At 49.6% G+C, this 23616-nt stretch overlaps 10 protein-coding genes across 10 annotated transcripts; 5 read left to right on the top strand and 5 right to left on the bottom strand.

The window, feature by feature from the left end:
• Positions 1 to 97: 97 nt before the first annotated feature.
• On the bottom strand, positions 98 to 2509 carry BO79DRAFT_197783 (putative monooxygenase; the record flags this gene model as incomplete). The annotated part of the gene is made up of 6 exons (XM_025681295.1): positions 2040 to 2509; positions 1907 to 1986; positions 1575 to 1858; positions 1208 to 1525; positions 1019 to 1161; positions 98 to 963 (listed from the first exon to the last, which is right to left on the bottom strand). Exons 1-6 carry the CDS (start codon positions 2263 to 2265, stop codon positions 98 to 100), a joined length of 1917 nt encoding a protein of 638 aa, XP_025537950.1. The 5' UTR covers positions 2266 to 2509.
• A 160-nt stretch (positions 2510 to 2669) lies between these two features.
• BO79DRAFT_176044 (uncharacterized protein) lies at positions 2670 to 5724 on the top strand. The gene is made up of 7 exons (XM_025679830.1): positions 2670 to 2943; positions 2992 to 3784; positions 3830 to 4030; positions 4085 to 4174; positions 4225 to 4275; positions 4321 to 4442; positions 4489 to 5724. Exons 1-7 carry the CDS (start codon positions 2789 to 2791, stop codon positions 5372 to 5374), a joined length of 2298 nt encoding a protein of 765 aa, XP_025537949.1. The 5' UTR covers positions 2670 to 2788; the 3' UTR covers positions 5375 to 5724.
• A 48-nt stretch (positions 5725 to 5772) lies between these two features.
• BO79DRAFT_176042 (sterol desaturase family protein) lies at positions 5773 to 7231 on the top strand. The gene is made up of 3 exons (XM_025679829.1): positions 5773 to 6287; positions 6334 to 7008; positions 7057 to 7231. Exons 1-3 carry the CDS (start codon positions 6110 to 6112, stop codon positions 7107 to 7109), a joined length of 906 nt encoding a protein of 301 aa, XP_025537948.1. The 5' UTR covers positions 5773 to 6109; the 3' UTR covers positions 7110 to 7231.
• A 719-nt stretch (positions 7232 to 7950) lies between these two features.
• Positions 7951 to 9022, top strand: BO79DRAFT_197774 (GNAT family N-acetyltransferase; the record flags this gene model as incomplete). The annotated part of the gene is made up of 2 exons (XM_025681294.1): positions 7951 to 8491; positions 8614 to 9022. The coding sequence occupies 2 exons, from the start codon at positions 7951 to 7953 to the stop codon at positions 8871 to 8873; spliced, it is 801 nt and encodes a 266-aa protein (XP_025537947.1). The 3' UTR covers positions 8874 to 9022.
• Positions 9023 to 9928: 906 nt separating this feature from the next.
• On the top strand, positions 9929 to 11494 carry BO79DRAFT_288617 (NAD(P)-dependent alcohol dehydrogenase; the record flags this gene model as incomplete). Its single annotated transcript, XM_025688706.1, has 3 exons — positions 9929 to 10482; positions 10534 to 11145; positions 11198 to 11494. The coding sequence occupies exons 1-3, from the start codon at positions 10309 to 10311 to the stop codon at positions 11492 to 11494; spliced, it is 1083 nt and encodes a 360-aa protein (XP_025537946.1). The 5' UTR covers positions 9929 to 10308.
• Positions 11330 to 12443, bottom strand: BO79DRAFT_31664 (uncharacterized protein). Its single transcript, XM_025689070.1, has 3 exons — positions 12166 to 12443; positions 11552 to 12115; positions 11330 to 11476 (listed from the first exon to the last, which is right to left on the bottom strand). Exons 1-2 carry the CDS (start codon positions 12365 to 12367, stop codon positions 11553 to 11555), a joined length of 765 nt encoding a protein of 254 aa, XP_025537945.1. The 5' UTR covers positions 12368 to 12443; the 3' UTR covers positions 11330 to 11476; position 11552.
• A 1384-nt stretch (positions 12444 to 13827) lies between these two features.
• BO79DRAFT_269449 (cytochrome P450) lies at positions 13828 to 16270 on the bottom strand (the record flags this gene model as incomplete). The annotated part of the gene is made up of 7 exons (XM_025687198.1): positions 13828 to 14159; positions 14208 to 14838; positions 14883 to 15012; positions 15059 to 15199; positions 15248 to 15278; positions 15325 to 15631; positions 16264 to 16270. The coding sequence occupies 7 exons, from the start codon at positions 16268 to 16270 to the stop codon at positions 13994 to 13996; spliced, it is 1413 nt and encodes a 470-aa protein (XP_025537944.1). The 3' UTR covers positions 13828 to 13993.
• A 1666-nt stretch (positions 16271 to 17936) lies between these two features.
• On the bottom strand, positions 17937 to 19403 carry BO79DRAFT_288614 (MBL fold metallo-hydrolase). The gene is made up of 3 exons (XM_025688705.1): positions 19050 to 19403; positions 18733 to 18993; positions 17937 to 18678 (listed from the first exon to the last, which is right to left on the bottom strand). Exons 1-3 carry the CDS (start codon positions 19366 to 19368, stop codon positions 18089 to 18091), a joined length of 1170 nt encoding a protein of 389 aa, XP_025537943.1. The 5' UTR covers positions 19369 to 19403; the 3' UTR covers positions 17937 to 18088.
• Positions 19404 to 19679: 276 nt separating this feature from the next.
• On the top strand, positions 19680 to 21916 carry BO79DRAFT_197760 (flavin-containing monooxygenase; the record flags this gene model as incomplete). Its single annotated transcript, XM_025681293.1, has 4 exons — positions 19680 to 20506; positions 20560 to 20813; positions 20861 to 20997; positions 21047 to 21916. The coding sequence occupies exons 1-4, from the start codon at positions 19869 to 19871 to the stop codon at positions 21914 to 21916; spliced, it is 1899 nt and encodes a 632-aa protein (XP_025537942.1). The 5' UTR covers positions 19680 to 19868.
• A 107-nt stretch (positions 21917 to 22023) lies between these two features.
• On the bottom strand, positions 22024 to 23294 carry BO79DRAFT_151543 (alpha/beta-hydrolase; the record flags this gene model as incomplete). The annotated part of the gene is made up of 3 exons (XM_025678650.1): positions 22024 to 22189; positions 22249 to 22996; positions 23075 to 23294. The coding sequence occupies 3 exons, from the start codon at positions 23292 to 23294 to the stop codon at positions 22024 to 22026; spliced, it is 1134 nt and encodes a 377-aa protein (XP_025537941.1).
• Positions 23295 to 23616: the final 322 nt, after the last annotated feature.

Below are 23616 nucleotides of genomic sequence, written 5' to 3'. Positions count from 1 at the left end.
ATAGATATGTGGTAGTCATTTGTGTTTACACGTGTAATGTCAATAAAAGAGTAGAGATCTGGTTCAGTACTATCGGACAATCCTTTCCTCAACCCGTTTACATCCTACTATATATCTTCGCCGAGTACTCAGCAGTAGTATCACCGTAAAGATAACCCAACATCATCTGCACAGCGCCCCTTAATTGATCCTCGTTCGCACAAGATGCGAAGACAGTTCGGTCCATCCGCACAATGATATATTTCCCTTGTACTTTATTTCCTAAAAGGAAAGGGTCGTAATCCGAGGGCCTGGGACGATCGCTACACAACGGAGATTTGGCAAATTCGTCTGCGGTAGCGACGCGGAAGATGTTTCTTCCTTTAGATGAGCTCGTTGGGTCAATATCACCGTTTTCCAGAATAAAGGGGATGTCGGTTGCACTGAACTCGCCACGGGACCAATTTTCTATTCCCTCGAGGGCGTGCTTGATAGCTGGGATCTCGGATGAGTCCTGCACGTATACAAATAAGCGGAAGAGAGAGGTGGTATTATCTGAACCGTAAATTGCGTCGTCTGTGAAAAGTATCTCATCGTCCTCTGTTCGACGACAATATATTTGCGGAAGATATAGACCACCGTTTAGATCTGGGATAAAAGGCATTCCGCTGGAATGTTTGTATCGGAATATCGCAGCATTTCTGCGACCGTGCTGTAATTGTCGTCTCCAGCTGGGAAAGAACTGGAGGAACCAGATGTACCAGTCTCGGAAAAAGATCTTCAGCGGATGAGTTTCGCATACCATAACTCCATTCGCGACCGTTGTTGCTAGCGAAAGCTTGAGCTGTTGCTTACGTTCCTCATACCAAGCCTTTAGGACATCATGATGAGATTTCTGGTTAGAGTGGTAGCGACAGAGCATAGCTAGGCGCCAGGAGAGTGATATTGCGTCGCGGAAACCGGAAACGATACCCTGCCCGCCAACTGCAATGACCTTTTATGAGAACACAGGTCGTGCAGGGAGAGGGTTATGACTTACAGGGCGGAAATACGTGAGCTGCATCGCCACACAGTATCACTCGATCCTTCGCCCATATGTTGCAGGTCCGCGACGAAAATGTGAACGGGCGACAGCGGAGTACTTCGATGCAATCTTCAGGAAACTGTACGTCTCCAGCGAGCCTGCGCGGTCAGCTATTGTCTCCGGGCAATAGGAAGATAGACATACTGGTATCGACTGCCCCTGTGTGTGATGTAGGGATAAACAACGCGTCGCATTTCTTCTGGACTAGCCATCACATATCCATCTTCGCCTTTGTGGATGATATACTCGAACCGCCACAGTCTGTCAGCTGGGAGGCCAAAGCGCCCAGCAACAGCTGGTCTGTTCGGATTGCAAAGAAATCGAAACTCAGGCGGAAAGAATAGGTCATACACCTGCTCTGGTGAGTAACCTCGCTTCCACAGTGGGAAGCTGGGATGCGACTGGGGTGTTGGTAAGGTGATTCGCCAGTTCAATGCTACCCAAGTTTCCTCATAGAAGGCTCTATTGTCTTGTCAGCAACGGAAATTCCCAGAAGAGTTGGTTAATTGACTCATGGAATTTCTCTAAGATGACGCCTCGCGGTTCCAGATATTGCTTGCGCGTGTAACCTGTCTTCCCGTCCGCGCCCACGAAGAATCTTGCTCGAAGACTGTGCTCTTCTCCGGCCGCGGTACGGTATGTACAATAAGTCCAGTCTTCGTCTTCTTCCAGACGAATGACAGTCGCGTTGCATCGTAAGGAGCAATGGGATGAAGGCATGCAGTCCCTGATGTGGCTCTCGAGGACGGGTTGTTTATGGCCTATGAAGCCGACATGGCCTGTCGCTCCTGCGATCTTCACATCGTCAGTGGGTACACATTAAAGCGAGTTGATAGAGCCCACTATGTTGTAGTCCATTGCCAGAATCGGAGCTTTGTGCATATCGCAATCGGTCCCACTGACGAAATTGAATCTTCCCATGGCTGATTGATCGGCTTGTTAGTCTCCCGAGTATGGTGGCGGTAGGGAGACTCACAGGTGCCTATCTTGGTATAGATAGAGTCGTACAGACCCAGGCCCTGTAGGTAACGAATTCCATCGTCATCCAAGGCTATCCCACGCGGATCAGTGGTGATTGTCGGCTCCTTCTCCAGTACCACATTGTGGACACCGGCGCGACCGAGATAAGCGGATAACAGGGCGCCCGTAGGACCACATCCACATATAACGACATCAGTCGTTTCCCAGTCTTTCTGATTCATTATGCTTAGGTATTTGTCTGCGTCAGGTCTCACCGTGGATCGAAATAAAGCTGTTGACCAGGGATTGATAAAGCCGTGGCAAGGGGTGGAGGCCGCTTATGGGGGAGGAACAGCCGGCGCCGGCGGGACCTGGCGCTGAAGGTCAACCTGCATGACCTGTTGTTGTACACCGTAGGGGAGGAAGCAATAAGCCACAAATAGGCTGCTTTGGAACCCTTGAGCCATGTTGGCATAAATGTTGATCTCCCGAGATTTCGTTGGGGGGAAGAAGAGAGGATGAGGGGAAAGCCGTAAAGCCGGTGGGACCAGCGGGACGCCGAGGGGGAACCTCAGGCAGCAGCTTGTGCCTGCGTTGATCACGAGTACTCGACTAGTTTCTGAAGACTCCAACCCCCCCAACATCACTAGCAGTGGGTGATAATGGTCCCTCCCCACCCCCAGACACTCCAGCCATGCTTGTCATGCTAGACGTGGGACAACCGATCGATAACGAGTGAAGTTTGGTTCACAATTGGCTGCCAACATGCCCCCAAGTCGACCTCGCAACAGAAAGCAACGGAGCTGTCCTTGGTGCTCTCAGTCCTTCACCAAGGAGGATCATCTTTCGCGCCATATCAGAACCCACACAAAGGAGAGACCATTTCTTTGTTCTGTTTGTGGTAAATCTTTCAGTCGCCAGTATGCTATCATCAGTATTGGGCAATAGCTCTTAGACTGACGATCTAGTGACTCCCTTCTGCGACATGCACGTAATCACGGACAGGATAGTCCCCAGCAGCCCAGGCTTCCGGAGCAGCCAACGCCTGCCCGAAATTCCAAAGTTGATAATACCCTCTGTGCCGCGCCCAGGTTAGATGAAGGCATTGCTTTGGATCCACTGCGAACGCCGCCTATAGTATTAGATACGCCGCCATCGTCATCGTTTGACCATCCAGAACCCGGAAATGTAACTACGTTTCCTTTTTCTTCAAGTGCCGAAAAAGGCGAGTATCTTACGATGCTAGAAGCCAACGGAAATAGCTCGACAGTTGACAAGGCATACGAACGGGTTTCACAGCAGCCGGGGCCGGCAGCCAGCTCTCCCAGTGGCTGTCCAAGTTCCCTAAGTCCACCGGACAATGCATTGAATGAGAACTTACAGTGCCAGGCCTATGATTGGACACTTGAGAGCATGACGCAGATTCCCACTTGGCTCGCTACTGATGACTTTGATATCAATGCATTGAATGCTGCCATTATTGCATCAACCAACCTACCAGCGTTGTTGCAGAACTCGGCAACCATGGGCCCGATAAGCGACCCGCTCCTGCAGACAGGTGAAAGTCTACCAAATGGCACTGAGAAGTTCGAAGACATAGTTTGTCGTCACTGGTTCACGCACCCCGAGGCGCCAGGTACAGAGCATGGATTGCCAGATCGAGAATCACGAGCAAACGTTGATGAGCCATACCGACAAGGTTTGACTGAGCGTCTACAATATCGCGTTCCAACAGATCCCTTGCCATCGACGGACTTCCTAGTATGTGCTTGATGACATATTCCTCTGCGTAACTGACATTTCCAGAATATGTGCATACAAATGTACTTTGCTAAATTCCATCCCATATTTCCCGTAGTCCATGCGCCAACATTCCGACCTTCAACTGCAAACGCTTTGCTGTTGCTTTCAATTTGCTCAATCGGTAGTCTGTTTCTAGGCTCCAGACATGGTAGTTCTTGTGGCACCAGGATTTTTGAAACACTCAACAAAGCTATACTAGCATCCGTAAGTTAGGTTGTTCCTTAGTGAATGGGAAGTGCCTTGTATTAATGTTCCTAGTGGGAAACATACATTGGAAAAGGAGAGCCTGAAGTACGGTCCATGTCTCAGGCGGGTTTGATAGGCCAGGTGTTTGGTTATTTGAGCGGAGTAAGTATGTCAACATCAACCAATGGGTCTTATCGTCTGACATAGAGAAGAAGCGTAGACATCTCCTGCTGATTCAGGTTTTTCATAATACCATAATTACGGTATGCTTGCCCTGTGGTAGACTTTCGAAAATCTAATTTAGCCAGTGGGTCCGGAGAATTCGGGTGCTTCGCAGTCACCAGTCGACATGCGAGATTGAAAGAGAGGAAATCGAACGCGACCCAGAGGGAGCGTGGACTAAATGGGTTGCCAAAGAAGAGCAACGCCGGTTAGACTACCCAAGCATTCACCGAGTCCCGACTGACCGTGTCTAGCCTCATAGCAGGATTGGCCATACTGGATAGCGAGTTTGCGGATTTGTTTCTTTCAGAACCCTACATGAGACGCCCGTCGCTGAGGTCCTCTATCTCTGACGATGAAATCTGGACCGCGCCAACAGCAGCAGACTGGAGTCGTAGTTTAACCCGACAACTAAGTTCCCATGTTCGTTCGGACTCGATGGCCAAACAAAACAGCTTTAAAGAATATTTTGCCCTGGAGGAGATTGCAGGATCTGTATGTGATGCCCGTATGTCTGGTGATTACTCCGCATTACCTTCACGGCAAAGTGTGCTCGAGAAGTTCTACTGCAATAATATTACCCAGAGAAGCTCTTCCGTTGGCCCTGATAACTTCTGCCTGAGAGCGCTGTGGCACGTCACATTTCTCTCCTCCCTGGTGGATTTTGATCGCTTGGAACTTGCAGTTGGGCGTGAGGGGCATGAAGAGTCACAGAGGCACGTGTGCTACGCTCGAGCCTGGGCAAATTCGCGAGATGGCTGCCGGTGCGTTGTCCATGCAGTACTCACCTTCCGCTGCCTGGAGAGTCTGCCTATAGCGAAGGAGCCACCAATCCACGCGCCTCGGTCTCTACATCGAGCTATATTGGTACTCTATTGCTATCTTCAGTTCAAGGATATAGCCGATCACACAGATGTCACACGGAATGCCTTCGACTTTCCAGAACTCAAGCACGCGGGTATTAATTGTGAAAGGATACTCGCGGAGGTCAATGGTCCCGGAATGTGGGGGCCAAAGCCCATGCATTCCAGCATGCTGTGTCATTTTATTGAACTATTGAGACGTTTTGGGCACTGGGGCCTGGCGCGACAACAGGCTGCGATGTGGGAAGTTGTCGTGTATGGACTGTCGCCAAATTAGGATCTGAATGAGACATGAACCCGCTGTTAGCTGGCTCTGGCATCGATGCATGTGAACTTTAGGCTCCTAAAGAAGCTCGCAGGTCTGAGTCGGTCGCTGTTATTGGATTTACGACGAGCCTAAAGTAACCGACAAGGCTGAGCTCTTTATCCCTCACTCCACAACGTCACAATTTGCTAGTCACCAACTTCATTCACGCGAGTGGCAACATGAGGGATTTTGAGACATTAGGAAAGAGCTCTCCTGGCACAACCTTTATGGATCAAAGCCTGGGGTGCATACCGGAATCTTCTGTTGCCGATCTCGTACGGAAGGTGTCTCCTAGCTAGCTTACTGGACCATCATCCGGGGATCCAGGCATCCGGCGTCGTTCGACCTCACCCCTGAGGTCTGTGCATGATGCTGTGTGGCGTTGAGGTCAAAGGCACCACTAGTGGCTAGCCAACACGGCAGCCTACGAATCCAGATCCCGGCTGGTATGGTATGAGATTTGTCTCAAAGGATTAACGAGGGCTTAGCTAAATCTGGGGAGCCAGTCAGCGGGGCGGAAATTGAATTGTTGGATGATTAATTAGCCCGGGGTCTGGTCAGTCGATCGAGCCCGGCATCCGAGTGGTGTGCCGGATCAGACCATCCGGATAGTACCCACCAGGGCTGGAAGTCACCAACAGTACTCAGAGTACATATACTCGATTTTAGAAGCGCTTATTTTTATTGTCAAGCGCGGATGAGGGCATGTACTCAAGCTTGTACACTAACATGGAGTTCAACATGAACTCGACCTTTGCGCCACCGGCGGCGGCAACATATCCCGAACTCTATGCCCTGGCGAGTCAAAACCCGAAACTGTCTTTTCTGGAGAAGGCGTGGTGGACACACTATGCTTACTGGGATAATGACATTATCGCAACTGGTACGCACTTCAATGTATTTTTTCTGTTACCTACTAACTCCGACAGGCATCATCACCTTCCTTGCTCACGAAATCCTCTACTTCGCCCGCTGCATCCCGTGGATAATCGCCGACGCTCTACCGACACTCTTTCATCGTTTCAAGATTCAGGACAAGAAGGCACCCCCATCAGCAAAAGAACAATGGAGTTGTGTGAAATATATCCTTGCTATTCACTTTATTGTGGAAATGCCTATGATAGTCCTGTTCCACCCGATGATGGAGCTCTTTGGCCTCAAATACGCCCTTCCATTTCCGGACCTTAAAACCCTCGCCATTCAAATCACAATCTTCTTCTTCGTCGAAGATACGTATCACTACTGGCTCCACCGTGCCTTCCACTGGGGCCCTCTTTATCGTGCCATCCACCGGGTGCACCATCAATACGCTGCGCCGTTCGGTTTGACGGCGGAGTATGCCAGCCCGTGGGAGACCATGCTTCTTGGCTTGGGCACGATTGGACCCCCTTTGGTTCTTGGCTCCTTCACTGGCGAGGTGCATTTGATGACTGTGCTGGCTTGGGTGGCTCTGCGTCAGTTCCAGGCCATCGACGCGCACTCTGGATACGATTTTCCCTGGAGTCTTAGACGGATCTTCCCGCTGTGGGGAGGATCAGACTGGCATGACGATCACCATCGGTACTTCCGGGGTAATTATTCTAGCTCGTTCAAGCATTGGGATAGTAAGTACCCTTTTATCCTTGTCAGTGTTCTTGACTAACTAGTTGTAGTCTTAATGGGAACGGTTGCCGGTCCCCGAGGGAAGAAGATGCGGCAGGAGTGATGCTTTCAGCATGCGTTTATTGTTATTCGTTGTACAGTAATACATAATTTATAATATAATCTTACCACACAGAGCTTCCCAAGCTGCCGTTGAGAAGATACGATACCTGGCACGGCTGTCGGGCATTCTAATATTGAGATTGTTACTGTGTATAACGTATGCACCTCATCAAAGTGACAAGCATCTACTAGCTCAATCTGTTCGCGACCTATGCGTAGATTTTGGACAAATAGTCTGTAGTAAACCCTACATCGCAGTGTCTGACGCGTCAGGTGTACGATTCAGGCAATGCTCATCGGCTCTTATCTCTAGCTTAGCGTCATCAGACTTACTCCACCTTGACAATATCTACAACACCATTGGTAGCCATAGAAATAAGCACTAGCCAGATTACAAATGGCAATACAGTTAGATATCCTCTACCACTTGACACATGTACTTGATGTACAAACAAACAACCAGGCTCAAGAGTACGGAGCACAACTAATGTATTTATACTATATCGCAGACGAGCCATCTACTATAATTGGAACCAAATTATTTACTACTAAGTATCAGAGTAAATATCTCTACACCCACCACCTTCACCTCATAGATCATCCTTAAAATAAGCACTACCATGGACAAAGCACCACACCGACAATCCTGCAATATCACCACCCGATAAGCATCATCATCGTATCCCAAAGACCACCTGTCTTTATCCAAAACCCTTCCTATACAAACCACTGTGTACCACCACCCACCACCCACATCAAACACGGCAATCACAACATAGTCAAAACATAACCAGATATACAGAACAATCACCATGATCCCCATCTACATAAAACCCACCACAATGCCACCAAAAGAATTCACCCTCCACCCCGCCCACCCCTCCCACTCCCGCACCCTAGCAGAAACCATGATCCTCTCTCGCCTCACAGACCCACACTGGGCCTTCCTCTTCACCCCCTCCACCACTCCATCATCCATCATTTCCTCGACTGAGTCCCGTCTCCCTCATACGCTGAGTACAGCGCGGGATGTCCGGAGGCATGAAGTCGTCACTACCACTACCACAGCCTCTACCCCCGGAACTGGACCCAAGAACGCGGAGCATACTGACGAAGGTAATAAAGAGAGAGTAATCGGCTACGCGCGATGGACTCTCCCTCCCTCTCTCTCCAATCGAGACGATGTATGGCCGTCTGCACAAGTACCCGAGCCATCTGCCCAGGAGAAAGAACAATTCAAAAAGATGTATGATCTCGGAAGCGACGAAAAGGGCAGAGTCAAGGGAATGAAAAGCGATGGGTTACTAGAGTTTCGAGGGAATCCGTTAGAGGAGGTAGAGGAGAGGGTGTTGAGGGGTGTGGTGGGGGGTGGGGAAGTATTAAGTAAGTATGGTTTCTTCTATCTCTATCTCATCATTTTATCCTACTTATTGATGATGATTTTATTTCTATATTGATATATATTTGGAAAAGATGCTAGATTACTAATTTAGTTCTGTGTACAGCTTTGGAATACCTCACCACTCACCCCGACTACTGGAGACAAGGGGTAGGAAGTATGCTTGTGCAGAGTGGACTACGGGTGGCGGATCAATACGGCATCAAGACGTATGTGATGTCTGAGCCGGCGGGGTTGAAGGTGTATTTGAATCATGGGTTCAGGGTTGTGGATGAGATTACGGTGGAGTATGAGCAGTTTGGAGGGACTGAGCCGACGACGCATTATTTTCTGGTGAGGGAGGCGGTGGTTGTTGGGAACTACTAGTAAGTTGGTAAGCTGGGGATGTTGGTGACTACTATCTATTGTATCGTTTGATGGGGTTACTGTTATTGAATGAGGGTGGAGATAATGGTTTGATGAGGGATTCATTGGGGACTACTACGTGATGGACGTATGTATAAGTTATTCTGTGCAGACATACTGGCCTTGTAGCAGCAGAGTTATATTATTACTACTGATACCTCCAAATCCACTACCCACGGCTTAGCATCGGCGATCGTCTAGAACATACTGGCAAGTGGCCACAAATCATCCAGTCTGTCATCCATCGAACAGTAACCCCAGACTCGGCTCGTAGCTAACGCTGTCAGCCGTCAGCTTGACTGACTCCATCTGGAGTGCGACGGATATCTCCGGCCCAGCACTTATCGGACGAGAATGATGTCACAGAGCATTCCAGTCCGCCTTAGTCCAAACTAAGTTTTTCAGTGGCTAGTTTCCAATAAATAGGGAACAACAAGCTTTTCAGCCATACCACAAATACACTATTATTGGAGAACACAGCGGAAGAGCATGTGGCGGCCCGCTGACAGCAATCCCACGGGCTGACCGCTCGGGTGGCTCAGGCTCAGGCTCAGGCTCTAGAAGTTTCGAATCGTGGAATTGGAAGTCCGGAATCTCAGGATGCCGCGGCTGGCTCACCTTCCGTGGCCGGAGAAAGATCGGCACTAGCCCAACGTTTTGTTAACGCCGGCGGGTGTAAGCGCCGGAGATATCGTCGGTCACCGGCGCGTCTAGAAAGCCATTGATGCCATTTTCACGGTCGGAAAGGCGAAAAATTGAGATATGTTAGAATTGTAATCATATACTGAAGATGTATATCAAGATCCTCCAGATAAATGGACGATTCATCGTTGTATTGTTGTGAAGGAAGACCTGTCAGCATCTTATGCTTAACTCCGCTGCACACGAGTGGGCCGTAAGCAGACTGCCGTTAGCGCATCAGGTCCATGGAACCCCATCCCGAAGATTGGAACTCATCACTATGCGATGGGTCCCTTACTAACTGGACCCAATGAAACTCCTCAACCAAATTCCATGCCGTTGCCCCGTGGCAGGAAGCTTCATGCTGAAAAGTCTTCGATTGCGGCGAACTGCGCCAGATGTATGATCGCTGGTAAGCTTTCAGGTACGCTTACCGGCCATTAAGGGGCGTGTAAATCCGATGTCGTAGCCCATTCAGGGTCGACCCAAGATCACTGTCGTATCATCGTATGTCATCGAATGGGCTTCGGACGGAACATGTCTCCACCCTCGTCACGCATGAATCAAAAGTGGACCAGAGTCTGCTGGATTTCTAATCTTGTCCCGTTGTCCTGGTTGCAAGTGATCCGTATATAAAGGCCAGGAGTACCCCTGGGGAATCGACAATCATACTCTGTGGATAATCATAATCTTCATACCCAAACACTCAATCAAAATGGCTGCTTCTGATTACAAGTTCGAGGGCTGGATGGGCCTTGACAAGAACTCCGTCGGCAACATGGTCTGGCAGGAGTTCGAGCCCAAGCCCTGGGAGGAGTCCGATGTTGACATCAAGGTCACCCACTGCGGTATCTGCGGATCCGACTTGCACACTCTCAGAAGCGGTTGGGTATGCATGCTCGTTCACTCCATCCTTTGACTGCAAGCTAACAAGATGTAGGGCCCCACCATGTACCCCTGCTGTGTCGGTCACGAAATCGTCGGTGTCGCTGTTCGCGTTGGCTCCCAGGCCGAGGGTGATATCAAGGTTGGAGACCGTGTTGGTGTTGGAGCTCAGAGCGACTCTTGCCGCGGCCGCAACGGTGACTGCGAGGAGTGCGCCTCTGGTCTTGAGCAGTACTGCCGCCACTCCATGGTTGGCACCTACAATGGCGTCTACCAGAACGGCGGCAAGTCCTATGGCGGTTACTCTCTCTACCACCGCTCTCCCTCTCGTTTCGTCGTCAAGATCCCCGACGCCATCCCCTCCGCCCAGGCTGCGCCCATGCTTTGCGGTGGTATCACCGTGTACTCTCCCCTGAGACACTACGGCTGCGCTCCCGGCAAGCGTGTCGGTATCATTGGTGTTGGTGGTCTTGGTCACTTCGGTATCATGTTCGCCAAGGCCCTTGGCGCCGACAAGGTCGTTGCCATCTCTCGCAAGAACAACAAGAAGGAGGATGCTCTGAAGCTCGGCGCTGATGCCTACATCGCCACCGATGACGATGCCGACTGGGCCAAGAACAACGCCCGCTCCCTCGACCTCATTGTCTCCACCGTCTCTTCCTCCAAGGTATGCACCTTAGCCGCATTTGTATTATTCCACTGAAGCTAACGTATTGCAGATGCCCATGGTGGACTACGCCACTCTGCTCGACCTCGACGGTTGCTTCGTCCAGGTCGGTGCTCCCGAGGACGGTGCCCTTGAGATCCCTGCTTTCGCTTTGATCGGCAAGCGTGCCAAGCTGGGAGGTTCCCTCATCGGAGGCCCCAACGAGATCCGTGAGATGCTTGCCCTGGCTGCCGAGAAGAAGGTCCAGCCCTGGATCGAGGAGCGCTCTATGAAGGACGCCAACAAGGCCGTTGTGGAGATGGACGCTGGCAAGGCTCGCTACCGCTACGTCCTGAGCAACGAGCTGTAAGCAACCATCACTTGTATATAATATAGAGTAATGAGTATATAGACGAACGTGACGCACCTTAGACTATTCTTTCGAACCCTCTGACGATGTAGTCTTTTCCTGCAAGTATAACTGTCTGGCCAATTTGCCACGAGCTATCCTCGAGAATTTGAGTCGTAGATGGTAGCTGAGCTCCGGCGGGACCGATGGAGTACTTGAGCTGCCAACCGGAAGCAGAGTCCCATTCTTCCCTCCTAGCACTGACTTCTTGTCCCGATTTAACGACCGTCGTAGAAGAACCTCTGGGACGAGTATGTATCTGAACCTGGCGCAGAGCCAAGTACGTACCCCAAACCCTCCCAAGGAAAGTCCTCTCCACTTCGGCTTCCTCCCCTTCGTCTAGGGGTTTCTGCTTCGATTCAAGAACCCACGAAACACCCGTATTGTGGCCCTCCGGTCCCTCCCGGAATTTCAACTCACGCCAGACCTCCTCATACTCTGCGATCGGGGAGCCAGGTAGGTCGGCACGAGGCATTTCACCTTTCTCAAGATCATCGCCATTAGGAAGAGCGGAGAATGTACCGCAGTCAACCGCGTCAAACGAGTTCCTAGAGTCGAGTTCATGGGTGAACGACACCCGACCTATAACCGTTAGTCTCTCAACGAACAAAATCAACTGGAAGTGATCATACTGGAGTCCGCATCATCGACAACTCTCTGGCCTGCAATAGCCCAGTCGATATCCCCGGAAGCCTTGTCAACGCGCAGGTCGACGTACCAGCCTGCGACCGACATGACTATCGTGTCGGTATTCTCGAAGGCGGGCTCGGGGACCCAGCGGATGGAAATCCGCGTCGAGAGACGGCTCTGCGAGGGAGGGTTTTCAGCAGCCATTGTATGATTTTTGTTATGAACAGTAGAAAGTAGAGCTTCAGGAGTAAGAGGGTGCAGTTAGTTAACGAGGGAAGAGAATGACACATATGAGGACCTTGGTTGAGTGTGTCGGCTAGACTGAGTAGTTCGACGCTATCGCTGGCTTACCCCGCACGGCGCCGGCCGAGCAGCGCCGAACTCGGCGACACTGCCATATCAGCTCCGCGGCGGAGAGTATTCCAGTTGTTACGTCTAGATAAAGCATCTTAATGCACATACTCGGTAGTTTATGCTATAGAAGTGAAGCAATGATTTCAGGTTACAGAACCTCCGTGTATTTCCTTCCTCATGGATATACAGCCAAAACAGAATATGACGGCAATTCTTCTTCGGTTGACCTTATTTCCCAGCTGACTCAATGAATATACCAAAATCCCCGTAATAATCTCCCGACATATCCAGGCATTCTCAGTCAGAAGTAGTAGTCGTAGTTGGATCCACAAAACTCGTCGAATTCCAATCCGTAGCCATCTGCATTCAACCCTTCGTTAGCACCCCACAAACAACCAAGAATCATTCCAATCAACTCACATTCCAAGCATCAATCCTGAGCAGACTAGTATTAGCCGTCTCGGCCACATTGGTAAGAATACCAATAGCTACTCATCACATTAGCATACCACATTCATTGGAATCCCTTCCTCTCTATACGCTGCAGAACCCCACATACCAACAACATTATTCAACCAGTAATACTTGCGACTACCCGTCTCAAACACCAGTCTCAGATGTAGCTGTCCACTGGGCGACTTCGGCCCAGACGTCTGAAGGAAGATATTCTCTCCATCATCGGTCCGGAAGTTGTATCTGGTGTCTGCGCTGAAGATGCCGGTTTGGGGATCTACTAGGCCCCAGTCGGCGCCGACGTCGAGGATTTTGCCTGTTAAAGGATGTTAGTAACTGATGTGAAGGTATGGGATACGGGATGTAGGCTACCGGATAGATTAGGACCAGTGAAGTTCCCACCCACGATTGGAATTGTACGTCGCACACCGTGAGGCCCGGGAGAGCTCATGAGACTTGATTCGCATTCGACGTAGGCTGTGTATAGAAATGATAGTTCTGGGGGAGATGGTGAGGAGGAAGCTACGGGAATGTTGGGAGAAAATAGAAGAAGGGCCTGGAGGGCTACCGTGGCCCAGTTTGATAGGGAAGATATGTGCATGGTATTGACGAGGCTGTTATTGAGTTATAAATGGATATAATTTAAATTGATCCTGATTGACAGCCATTATGCTGGATTGTTGTCGATAATGTAGCTGGTACTTATAGAAGATGCAGACGGTTGCTTTTTGGAAGCCAAACCTCGGTTCTCTCAGCTCTGTATTTGGTACCAATTACCAATGATACAGTGAACATAAAGTTTATAGTCTTTTCGAAGTAAATGCCGGTGCAAACAGCCGATAATTTAATTCATTGATGGCTACTTCTGACTTCATCTCCTAGCGATCTGCTTACCCCGCATCAAAAGCGGACCGGATAACTCCACCCCTCACGGCTGTCCGTGCCTGCGTTGGGATAAACCCCAATGATGTGGCGATGCCAAATGCATGGACTTCATCTCCTTATGCCTTCTGTAAATTGATCTCATATCTCACGAGGAGTAAAAATAAGCTTGCACTTCTGTCCCTTCGGTCGAGACGAGATGATTTGGTCGTCGATCTCCATTGAGCTAGTCATGTCCGGAGCTACCGTCGTCTGAAACCGAGAATAAACTTCTTGGAGGAGGATCTTCATCTCAACAGTCGCCAGGCTTTCGAGAGTTAGACTTTGATTCACGAATATATTAGAAGAAACTTACTTTCTTCCAGTGCACCCTCTCCCTCCGGTGCTAAAGGCGAAAAACAATCGGTTGCGCTCGTTGATGCCATCTTCCTCCATCCAGCGATCGGGGTTGAACAGATCCGGTTCGGGGAAAACCTTCTCATCCAGCCGATGTACAGTATACGGCTGGCAGCTGACGATGGTGCCCTCGGGGATGAAGGTCCCGTCAATTGTTCTACCACCACTAGGCACATAACGAGGGAATGACATAGGAATTGGCGGCGCACAGCGCAAGGCCTCCTTGATTACAGCATCGAGGTACGGTAATCGATCAATGTGCGTACCTTCTGGTGCTGAGTGAAGCTCCTCATAAAGACGGTCTTGGAATCGAAAGTTGTGCGGTTGCGACAACTCCCACATCAAAAAGCACAAGCCATCGCCTGTTGTGTCGATTCCTGCCGCCATGTGGTCTTTGCATTCTGCTGCGGCTTGTGCCTTGGAAATGGACGAATCCTTGCGCAAGAGACGAGCAAGGAGACTGTACTCGTCTGGGCTTGTCTGGGCCGTGACTCTATGGACGTATGCGTTGGATTTAGGGGCCCGACGGGGTAGTAGCCAAGAAGGGAAGTATGGAGCGAGATGTGGCAGGTAGTAAGGAAGTAGGTTTTCTATATCCGTTAGTAGGTCCTTTATCGCACAGAAAGCAACATACTCTGTAAGCTGTTATGGTATGTCATTTCCTCCATCAGCTCAAAATCATTTTCATTGGTGAGAGACTTCAATCCGCTAGGGCTGAACATGAAGTGTGTTACGCAGTCAAGCGCATAGCAATGTAGATAGACCTATGCAAGTTAGCATGGCCTAGTATGATCTGGATTTCTTACATACATAGACATCCACACTTTTCGCGACAGAAGCACACTTGGATACAAAAGCTTTAGCGCTATCTCGGATCGCTGACACATGATGTTCTCGCAGAATATTGGACATGGCATATCGATCGGCTAATTGTCGCTTTCGCTCACTGTGCTTTGAATGATCAGTCGATGAGGCCTAATTCTACTGATAGTAGCCTACCGTCTGCTTGTCGAGTGTAGAGAACATGGTCCTGAGACAGATTAGTATGTGAAAAACACCAAAGATGTAGGACCTACTTGATCCCAAACTGGCGAAAGAGGTCATATAATTCCGTCTTATCATAGCCACTGCCGCCTGACGCGTAAATCTCTCGAATGGCATCCAAAGATGCAAAGGAGACCTCGTTGGGTGCTATCCGCACAATAGTGCCATACTGTTTGTGCAGCTGATGGATAAATACACGACGGCTAGCCGAAAACTCATGGTACTTGATAACCAGACTTGTCAACTTGGTATACCAAGGGCCAGGGAGTTTAGAAATTGGACTCGACAACCGCTGATGAAGAAAAACAAGAAGAATAACAATAGCAGCACACCAGAGTCCTAACATTGTTCTAGATAAAACTTATTTTTTAGTGAAGTCGGTGCAGTATTCGAAAAGCGTGCTAGTAGAGATATCTATAGACAGAATTGAAGGACGATAAGCCAAGCAGCAGTCAGTGCGCTATCCTGAAAGGGAAACAGCAGGAGATCAAATCACACCAGCGGGATAGATAATCCTCGCACCCTATTGTAGTCATGGATTTGTGCGGCGCTAATTTAGGGAAAACACTAATAGCTCCTGGGTTGCATTATCGTGCGGAGTGGTAGCGATCGGGGGTGGCCAACTGATAAGCGTTCCTGTTGGCTTGGGCCACAATATGGATGGTTATCCAATGGACAGCTGAAAATCCAAGAGAAATCTCGTTGATAATGAGCTATAGAGCTCCCGGTCCAATGAACTACCTAGTCAAGGAAATCTTAATTGAATATCGAGGTTTGTTTTATCAGGAGACATAGTGTTAAGGTTCCCGTTCCCTATTCTCAAAGCGTCTAGACAATCCAGAGGCTGCCGTACACTGATAAGATGGTTTCCATGATCATCGCCCGATTCAAGTCGTTCTCTATCAGAATCATGCTATCCTCACCGGTGGTCTTCGTTTGACGAAAAACGCCAATGTGAAATGCTGCTAAACTATCCATTTCGCTGCAATAACATGGCCTGGCGATGCGAATGATGATGGCCGTCAGCACCAATCGTCCTGCTTTCTCACAACTACATCTGACAAGCGCCAAATGGCTGCTCGTGATCAGGCAGGAAGCAAAGTGCTGACTCTAGAGAAGTTCAAAAGTCAAAGGCGTCAGGGGCATCTGGGGCATGTATGCAAATAAGTATCATTATCTGTTTCTCCTACACGTTAGCAACAATAATTTTGTATGCAAGGATGAAGTCAGTGGGCCAACCTAATGATGTTTGGTTCGGCATCGACTGCAACGTAGAAAATAGCCATCTTCAAAAGCACCTTTGCATACAAGCCGGCCAAGAAACATCATACCGCAATGGCGGCAAGTCGTTGTGTCATGAAGCAGTTTGTGGCCTTGCTCTACACCAGCCTTCATATTACTGATCTTCTTCTGCAGCACCTCGACCTGTGCTTTCAAACTCTCCACTGTTCTGTTCGTTGTTATCAGGCATTCCTGAGTAACCATCAACTGTGGCTGCGTCCACTCATACCTTGCCTTCATGGCCATGATCACGCATCTGCTCAGATCGTCATCGATGAGCTTCTCCAGCACTTCGGTCTGGCCAAAGTCGTCAATATGTTCACTAATAAGTTTAGATAGCTTTTGACGTATCGTTGCATCAGCTTTTTCGAACACTTCCTTGACGAACTCGACGAATCCTTTCGGATTCCAAGCCATTTTAGTCGCGGACTCTATGTGATTTGCTGCCTTGTTCTTCAGGTCTTGCAATTGGCATTCGTCCGCAATATAGTAGACGTAGATATGGGGGCGCAGTCTTTCCGCTGTAGTGGGCTTCTTTGAAGTGTCTGCCGAGATGCTTAGCTCACTCTCTTGAGGTAGTTCTAGTCAATCGTGTGTTAGCAGAGATAAATGACCGAGGATTTTACATGTCCTCGTACCTTTATCAGGAATCGCATAATCTCCGAAGTATAGGAACTCAATCATCAGTTTCACTGTCGCTGTATCATATCCCTCGATCTGAATGACTGCCTCAGCAGCACCCTGCAGGATTATTATCGGCTCCGTATGGCGGAGTAATAGAAGTATCGCCTCACCTCAGACGCGTCTTTGTATTTATGAGCTAGGATCTCAGACTGGGAACAGACGATGGCTTTGTGCACATGGAATTCTTCTCCTTCACACTCAATCTTGAGGTCACTGTACTGTCCAGAGTCTTTGAGATCGTGGAGGAACAGAGGAAGGGTGTCTTTCGATGACATCTCTGACAAATGGGCTTTGCGATAGCTTTGGATACAAGTGAAGTCTAATATAAAGTATTAACAGCGATGATAAACGATTTTGAAGTGAAAGTGAGGATTGATATAAAGGAATTGAGGATAAAAGGGATGAAGAGCAAGTAAAGAAATAGTGTTAGCGACATGGATTTTGAGGGCCCGCCATGGCTGATTCTGTTAGCTTCTGGGTAATGCAAACGCATATGCTTAAAGTTTGTCTTCGGACTATTTTCAGTTTCGTGAAGAAAGAACACTCAAATTGTGTTCTCAACCACATATTTGGAAAACCCGACCAGCATAAGAGGGAAACGCATTAAATATAGTAATCCATGTTTAATGTGCTTATCGCCGCCTGCCAGAGCTATGTGAGAAACGTGATATGATTGGTTCGGCTCTAAAACTTGGAAGAGGTACTGTAGTATGGTGGAAACAATTTCGCTCTCACTTCAATCATCCTTCTCTTACGGAACCTAGAATGGAGATCCTTGGTGCTTTAAAGGGGATTTTCATATGTATGATCCCCCCGCAGGGAATCGAACGTCTACGTCTCTGACGTGCGCCGAAGCGTCTGTACTGCTTCCTCCCATATCTTACCATCGCGCCAGTACCCCTCAACAAGTGGCTTCCTGCCCGGACGACCAGCACGAGGCAGCTCATTGACCCATCCCCAGCGCAGCTTCTCCTTCCAGCCCTTCTCCTTCCAAGGATTGAGGTCAGAGGTCGGCGAGTCATTGAACGTGGGAAGATGCAATAGCAGATCAGAATCATGGGCTATACATATCAAAACATTCTCGGATGCCTCAAAGTCCAAGAGTTTAGTGACAGACTTCTGCGCAACCTCCGCGTCGAAAAAGGCACTTCCTTCGTAACCGGAAACTTCATAGAAGGGCTCTTGTCTTGGGTCAGCTTTGGCTATCGGGTGGCTGTTTGTGAAAATGCTGCAGGGACATGGACTTGGAAAGAAAGGATCTTTGTCCAAAGCCTCTGAGGGGATGTTGTCTGGGAATGGAAGCCTGGCGTTCGGTCTTATGACGCCCGGGAAGTGGCAGATGTCACCCCCAAGAAAGACGAAGGTGTCAGCAGTTGTTCGGGCAAGACCGCATAAGTGACCGACGCAGTGCCCAGGTGTGTCTAGTTATACAGTAAGCAGCTCCAACTTCTCACAGGGAAAATCGATTGACTTACCCAGCAAATAGAATGAACCATCTCCAAAGAAATCTTGTGCACGAAACCCTCCGATCGTTAATCCGTCTGCAAAGTCAGGCTCAACCACGTCTCTCCCAGCGAATGCATCCGCTGACACTGGAGACTCAGCATCGTCCGGGAAGCCAGGCAGTAAATGAGGATGGGATTTGAAACCCGGGCCTACAACCAAGGAGGTGGTTGGGGGAAACAGAGCGACGTTTCCTATATGATCCCAGTGGTAGTGAGACCATATTACAGAACCTAAACCGTCAGCACTTGTGAGGAGAACATGTATGGATATAAACAGGAATTCTTACCAATGTCGCGCAATTCGATGCCCTTCTCACAAAGTATCTCAGTGACATCCTTGTCTACTCTCGCCGCTTTCATGGCTTGATCAAAAGGCTGACGAACCACTGGAGGGAGGTTCCAGTAGTCCTTTCGCGTGCCGAGGTCGAACATGACCTTCTGGTTTGATGCCTCATGTTCTATAAGAAAAGCAACATCGGTGAGGTTCAGAATTTCATGGCCCGGCTGCACTGGCTGTATGAGGAACCCGGTGTTGACAGTCATTAAAGTGGTGGTGTCGACCATTCGCACCCGAACGGTACGGTCGGACTTTGGAAATTCGAGCATTTCGCGGTTGGCCTCGGATGGTCTGAACAATGAAGTAACAGATGTCTCCAGCGTGCATATGCAGGCGATGGATTTGCGACCGTCTCTGGTTTGTGCGCTCTATATATGCAAAGGATGGGTGGTTTCACCGAGGATAGCCAGTGTGTAACGCGTATTGGCTCACGCGTATCCATCCACCCACTTGGTCCAAAATTGTGCCATCCACCCCCTCACTTGCCCCTCCCCACGCTTGGTTCCAGTCCACTGATAACCACCAAGTACACACAGCAAGGAACGGTCTAATGCACCCTATCGCGACAGTCCAGACCTCGGTCATTTTCCCTCATGATAGGCCTTACTGAGTGACAGGGATAGTGATAGCTGAATGCCAGATCATGGCAGGTTATATATTGGATCGTCGGTGCGCCCGCACTACGTCCTCCAGCTAAGTTTGGCTCACTGTCTCCACCTCTAACTCAATTGATTCAAGCATCGAGTATTCTGTAACTCACCCCACAAACATGGGCTCCATTGATCAGACCGTGCAAACCAATCCAGTGTTCGAGAAATATGGTCTACCCGGGGATAGTCGCCTTGGGAGTAATACCCCAGGGCCTCATCCGGCCTCAGTAAATAGACCCGTCCAACATGCAGAACTCAACAAACCATCCGACCGGGGCTATGCGGTTTACAGTCATCTGATCAACGAGCCTCCACTGGGGAAACCGTTCAAGATAATCATGATGGGAGCGGGAGCATCGGGGATCGACTTTCTCCATTATGCCCCATCGGCACTAGCTGGACTAGGTGTGGAGATCGTGTGCTACGAGAAGAACGCAGATATCGGGGGTACTTGGTATGAGAATCGGTACCCAGGATGTGCGTGCGATGTGCCTAGCATTGCCTATTCGTTCCCGTGGCGTCCAAATCCGAACTGGTCGAGTTTCTATTCGAGTGCAAAGGAGATTTGGGAGTATCTGAAGCAGATCGTTGTCGAAGAAGACATGATGAAGTATATCACGCTAAACACCCGCGTGGTATCGGCAATTTGGAACGAGGAAAAGAGTAAATGGGTGGTCAAGCTGCAACAAGATACGCCGTGCGTGAAGGAGTGGGAGGATGAATGCGATGTCTTGATAAACGGAGCTGGATTCCTCAAGTGCGTCTTATCTCCCTTCCCCCCTGGCATTCATTCTCCTGACCTCAGAGCAGTTCCTGGAAATGGCCTGACACTCCGGGGCTGCACTCTTTCCAAGGAACCCTGTGCCACACAGCAGCCTACCCCGAGGGGCTGGATCTGAAGGACAAGCGTGTAGCAGTGATAGGATCCGGTAGTTCAGGTGTCCAAGTCGTTCCCTCAATCCTCAACGATGTCTCACACCTCTACACCTGGGTGCGAACCCCAATCTGGATCACAGCTGCATTTGCGCAACGCTACGCCGGGAAGGACGGTCGCAACTTTGACTGTACGTTGCATTCCCTGCCACAGAAGATAAACTCTAATGCAATGCAGATACCCCGGAGCAGAAGAGCGACTTCAACAAAGACCCCGAAATGTACCACCGGTACCACAAATCAGTAGAGCATGAGCTCAACCAACGCGCCAAGCTCACGCTCCGCAATACCGCTGAGTCGGACGAAGCGAACGCTGTACGTGCTTTTACAAACCTATCAACCCCAGATACTAACCCTACAACAGTCCTCCTACAAAAGCATGTCCGACAAGCTCGCACCAAAACCCTACGTGAAGGACGCCCTAATCCCCAAGACCTTCAACGTAGGCTGTCGACGCCCAACACCCGGCACAGGCTACCTAGAAGCGCTCGCGTCCGACAAGACAACCGTCTTCACAGAACGGATCCAATCGATCACACCGAAAGGTTTCATCGACTCCGCAACAGGAACTGAACATGAAGTAGACGTCATCATCTGCGCTACCGGATTCGACACATCGTTCCGACCCCGATACCCAATAATCGGGTTAGACGGTGTCAACCTGGCCGATAAATGGAAAGATGCTCCGACCAGTTACTTGACAGTCAGCATCGACGGCTTCCCGAACTACTTCATGTACGGAGGTCCCTTTACGCCTGCGGCACATGGGTCCATTCTCCCCATCATTTCCCACGTGACGAACCACTTCATCCAGATCGTCCAGCGTATGCGGAGAGAGCATATCCGGCGACTCAGTCCTAAGGAATCTGCAGTGCAAGATTTCGTCGAGCACGCTCGGACATACTTCCCACGAACGTGTTGGTCCGATCCTTGTTCTAGCTGGTTCAAGCAGGGAAGGGTTGATGGCCCGATTACTATCTGGCCTGGTTCTCGATTGGCGTTCTTCGAAGCACTGAATACACCTACTCTGAGCGACTACGAAATTGAATATTGGAGTGGAAATAGATTTGGGTACTTGGGATGTGGATTCGTGGATGCAGAATTCTCCGGGGGTAATATCACCTGGTATCTGGATCGGTACTCGGACAATGAGGAATGGAGGAAACATGGGGTTTGGTACGATAGGGAGCAGAAGGAATTTGCGCTTATAAGCGAGAAGGCATGTTCTAGCTAATGAAGCTAGTTGTATCATACAATTGGTGCAACGGCCGTTTCATAAACACACAACGCAAAGGCCATCCCGGTAGTCCACATATCAATCAAAAGAAATTATCCAGGGTATCACAATTTGTGACTATTTTGGTCGGTATACAAACGCCCTGGCATTCTCAGAATCCACCTAATATTATCCTCGACCATAGTATTCGCAAGCTCAGCCTGCGGTAAGACATAGATGCGACGAAACTCATGAGGTATTCCGGAGAATATTTCGATGGATACCCGAACACTAGTAGACCGTCAGTGCAGCCCCCGTAGATGAAGAAAGTAAGAAAAACAAAGCCCTACCCAGCTTGTTCCATGCAATGCGCAAGTCTCAACGCCTGATCCCTCAACAAGCTCTGTCCCGCAACCAGCATGCAAGTCCGCGGCAAACCCGAAAAATCCGAGCATTCCCCCACAGTGAAATGCGACAAATTCGACTCCTCCATTTCGAGCATGTCTCTATACATGTGGTGGACAGCCATCGGCAGAAACGGCGCGTTCCAACACTGATACCTGGAAAACTCGGTCTGTGCGGCCTTCTCCACGTCCATATGTGGAAACCACGGCGTTGTCAAGTTCAACCCTACAATGTTGAGCCTTTGCGTCTTGGGCACTACCTCCGTCTTCTTCGCGAACATGGCAACCCACAGTGCCAGCGCAGCGCCAGAGTCCTCCCCGCCGAGTATGACGCGTTTCGGATCCCCGCCGTAACCTCTAATTCGTCCCTGGATGAACTCGAATGCCTCCCACGCATCATGATACATGGCTGGAAAGGGCTCTTCCACGGTACTTCGGTAATCGATGCTAATGACAATGATGGGGCAGGTAGGCGTCAGGCTACTCACCATTCCTGCGCAGATGGCGTCCTCGGTGTCCAGATCTCCGCAGAGGAATCCGCCCCCGCGAAAGTGGATGTATAAGGGGAGTGGATCCGCAGTGCCTCGTTGCCCAAAGAAGGCTATGGGATAGTAGAGTCGGATGGAGATGGGGTTGTTGGGCTCTTTGACTCGGGGGATGGTGGAGTTGCAAATTTTGACTCTGGATTCGTAGCCTGGTTAGGTTATTGACATCGCGTTAGCGCTTGATCATAGCAGGTCAGTAGGGGGTAGGTATATCAGACCCTTCCTACGCTTTTCATGCTGAGCGCTCGCGGCCCATTGATTGGTGATCTGGGTATCAAAATCCTCTTGATAGGGAAACTCGTCGTCCGGAGAAGTCACGCCGCACCAGGGGATCCCGTTTGTATGGCAGAAATCTATCCACTGACTGGATGGTTCGTGAAGGTGCCAAGGGTCGTAATTCCGCGCTTCAGCGACTCGGCCTTGATTAGGAATATGATGAGATGTCATGTTTCGTCAATAGCAGAAGAGGCCGTGGATGGGCGATGGGGGATATGGATGCACCGTTCAAGTACCCTTTTATAGTGTCTTTGTCTGAGGAGTAACAGGAAGTTCTGGAGCTGCGAGTGCGGGAAGACTATTTTTGAATAATCGAGAAGATTTCTTTGTTGCGGTCTTTTGCGAGGGTGACACAAAGACGGATGGATGCTCCCGAGTTCTTTGATGTTGGCTTTGTCGAACAACCTTTCTTTGGGATTGTCAATCGTAGTAGTCTCTGTTTCTGGGAGATTTATTTTTATTCAGCTACCATATTACGGAATTGATGATGTAT

Source organism: Aspergillus costaricaensis, assembly GCF_003184835.1.
Source record: "Aspergillus costaricaensis CBS 115574 unplaced genomic scaffold BO79scaffold_22, whole genome shotgun sequence".
NCBI lineage: Eukaryota > Fungi > Ascomycota > Eurotiomycetes > Eurotiales > Aspergillaceae > Aspergillus > Aspergillus costaricensis.
The sequence above is the reverse complement of the archived record's forward strand: the minus strand, read 5'-3'. Positions and strand labels throughout refer to the sequence as shown.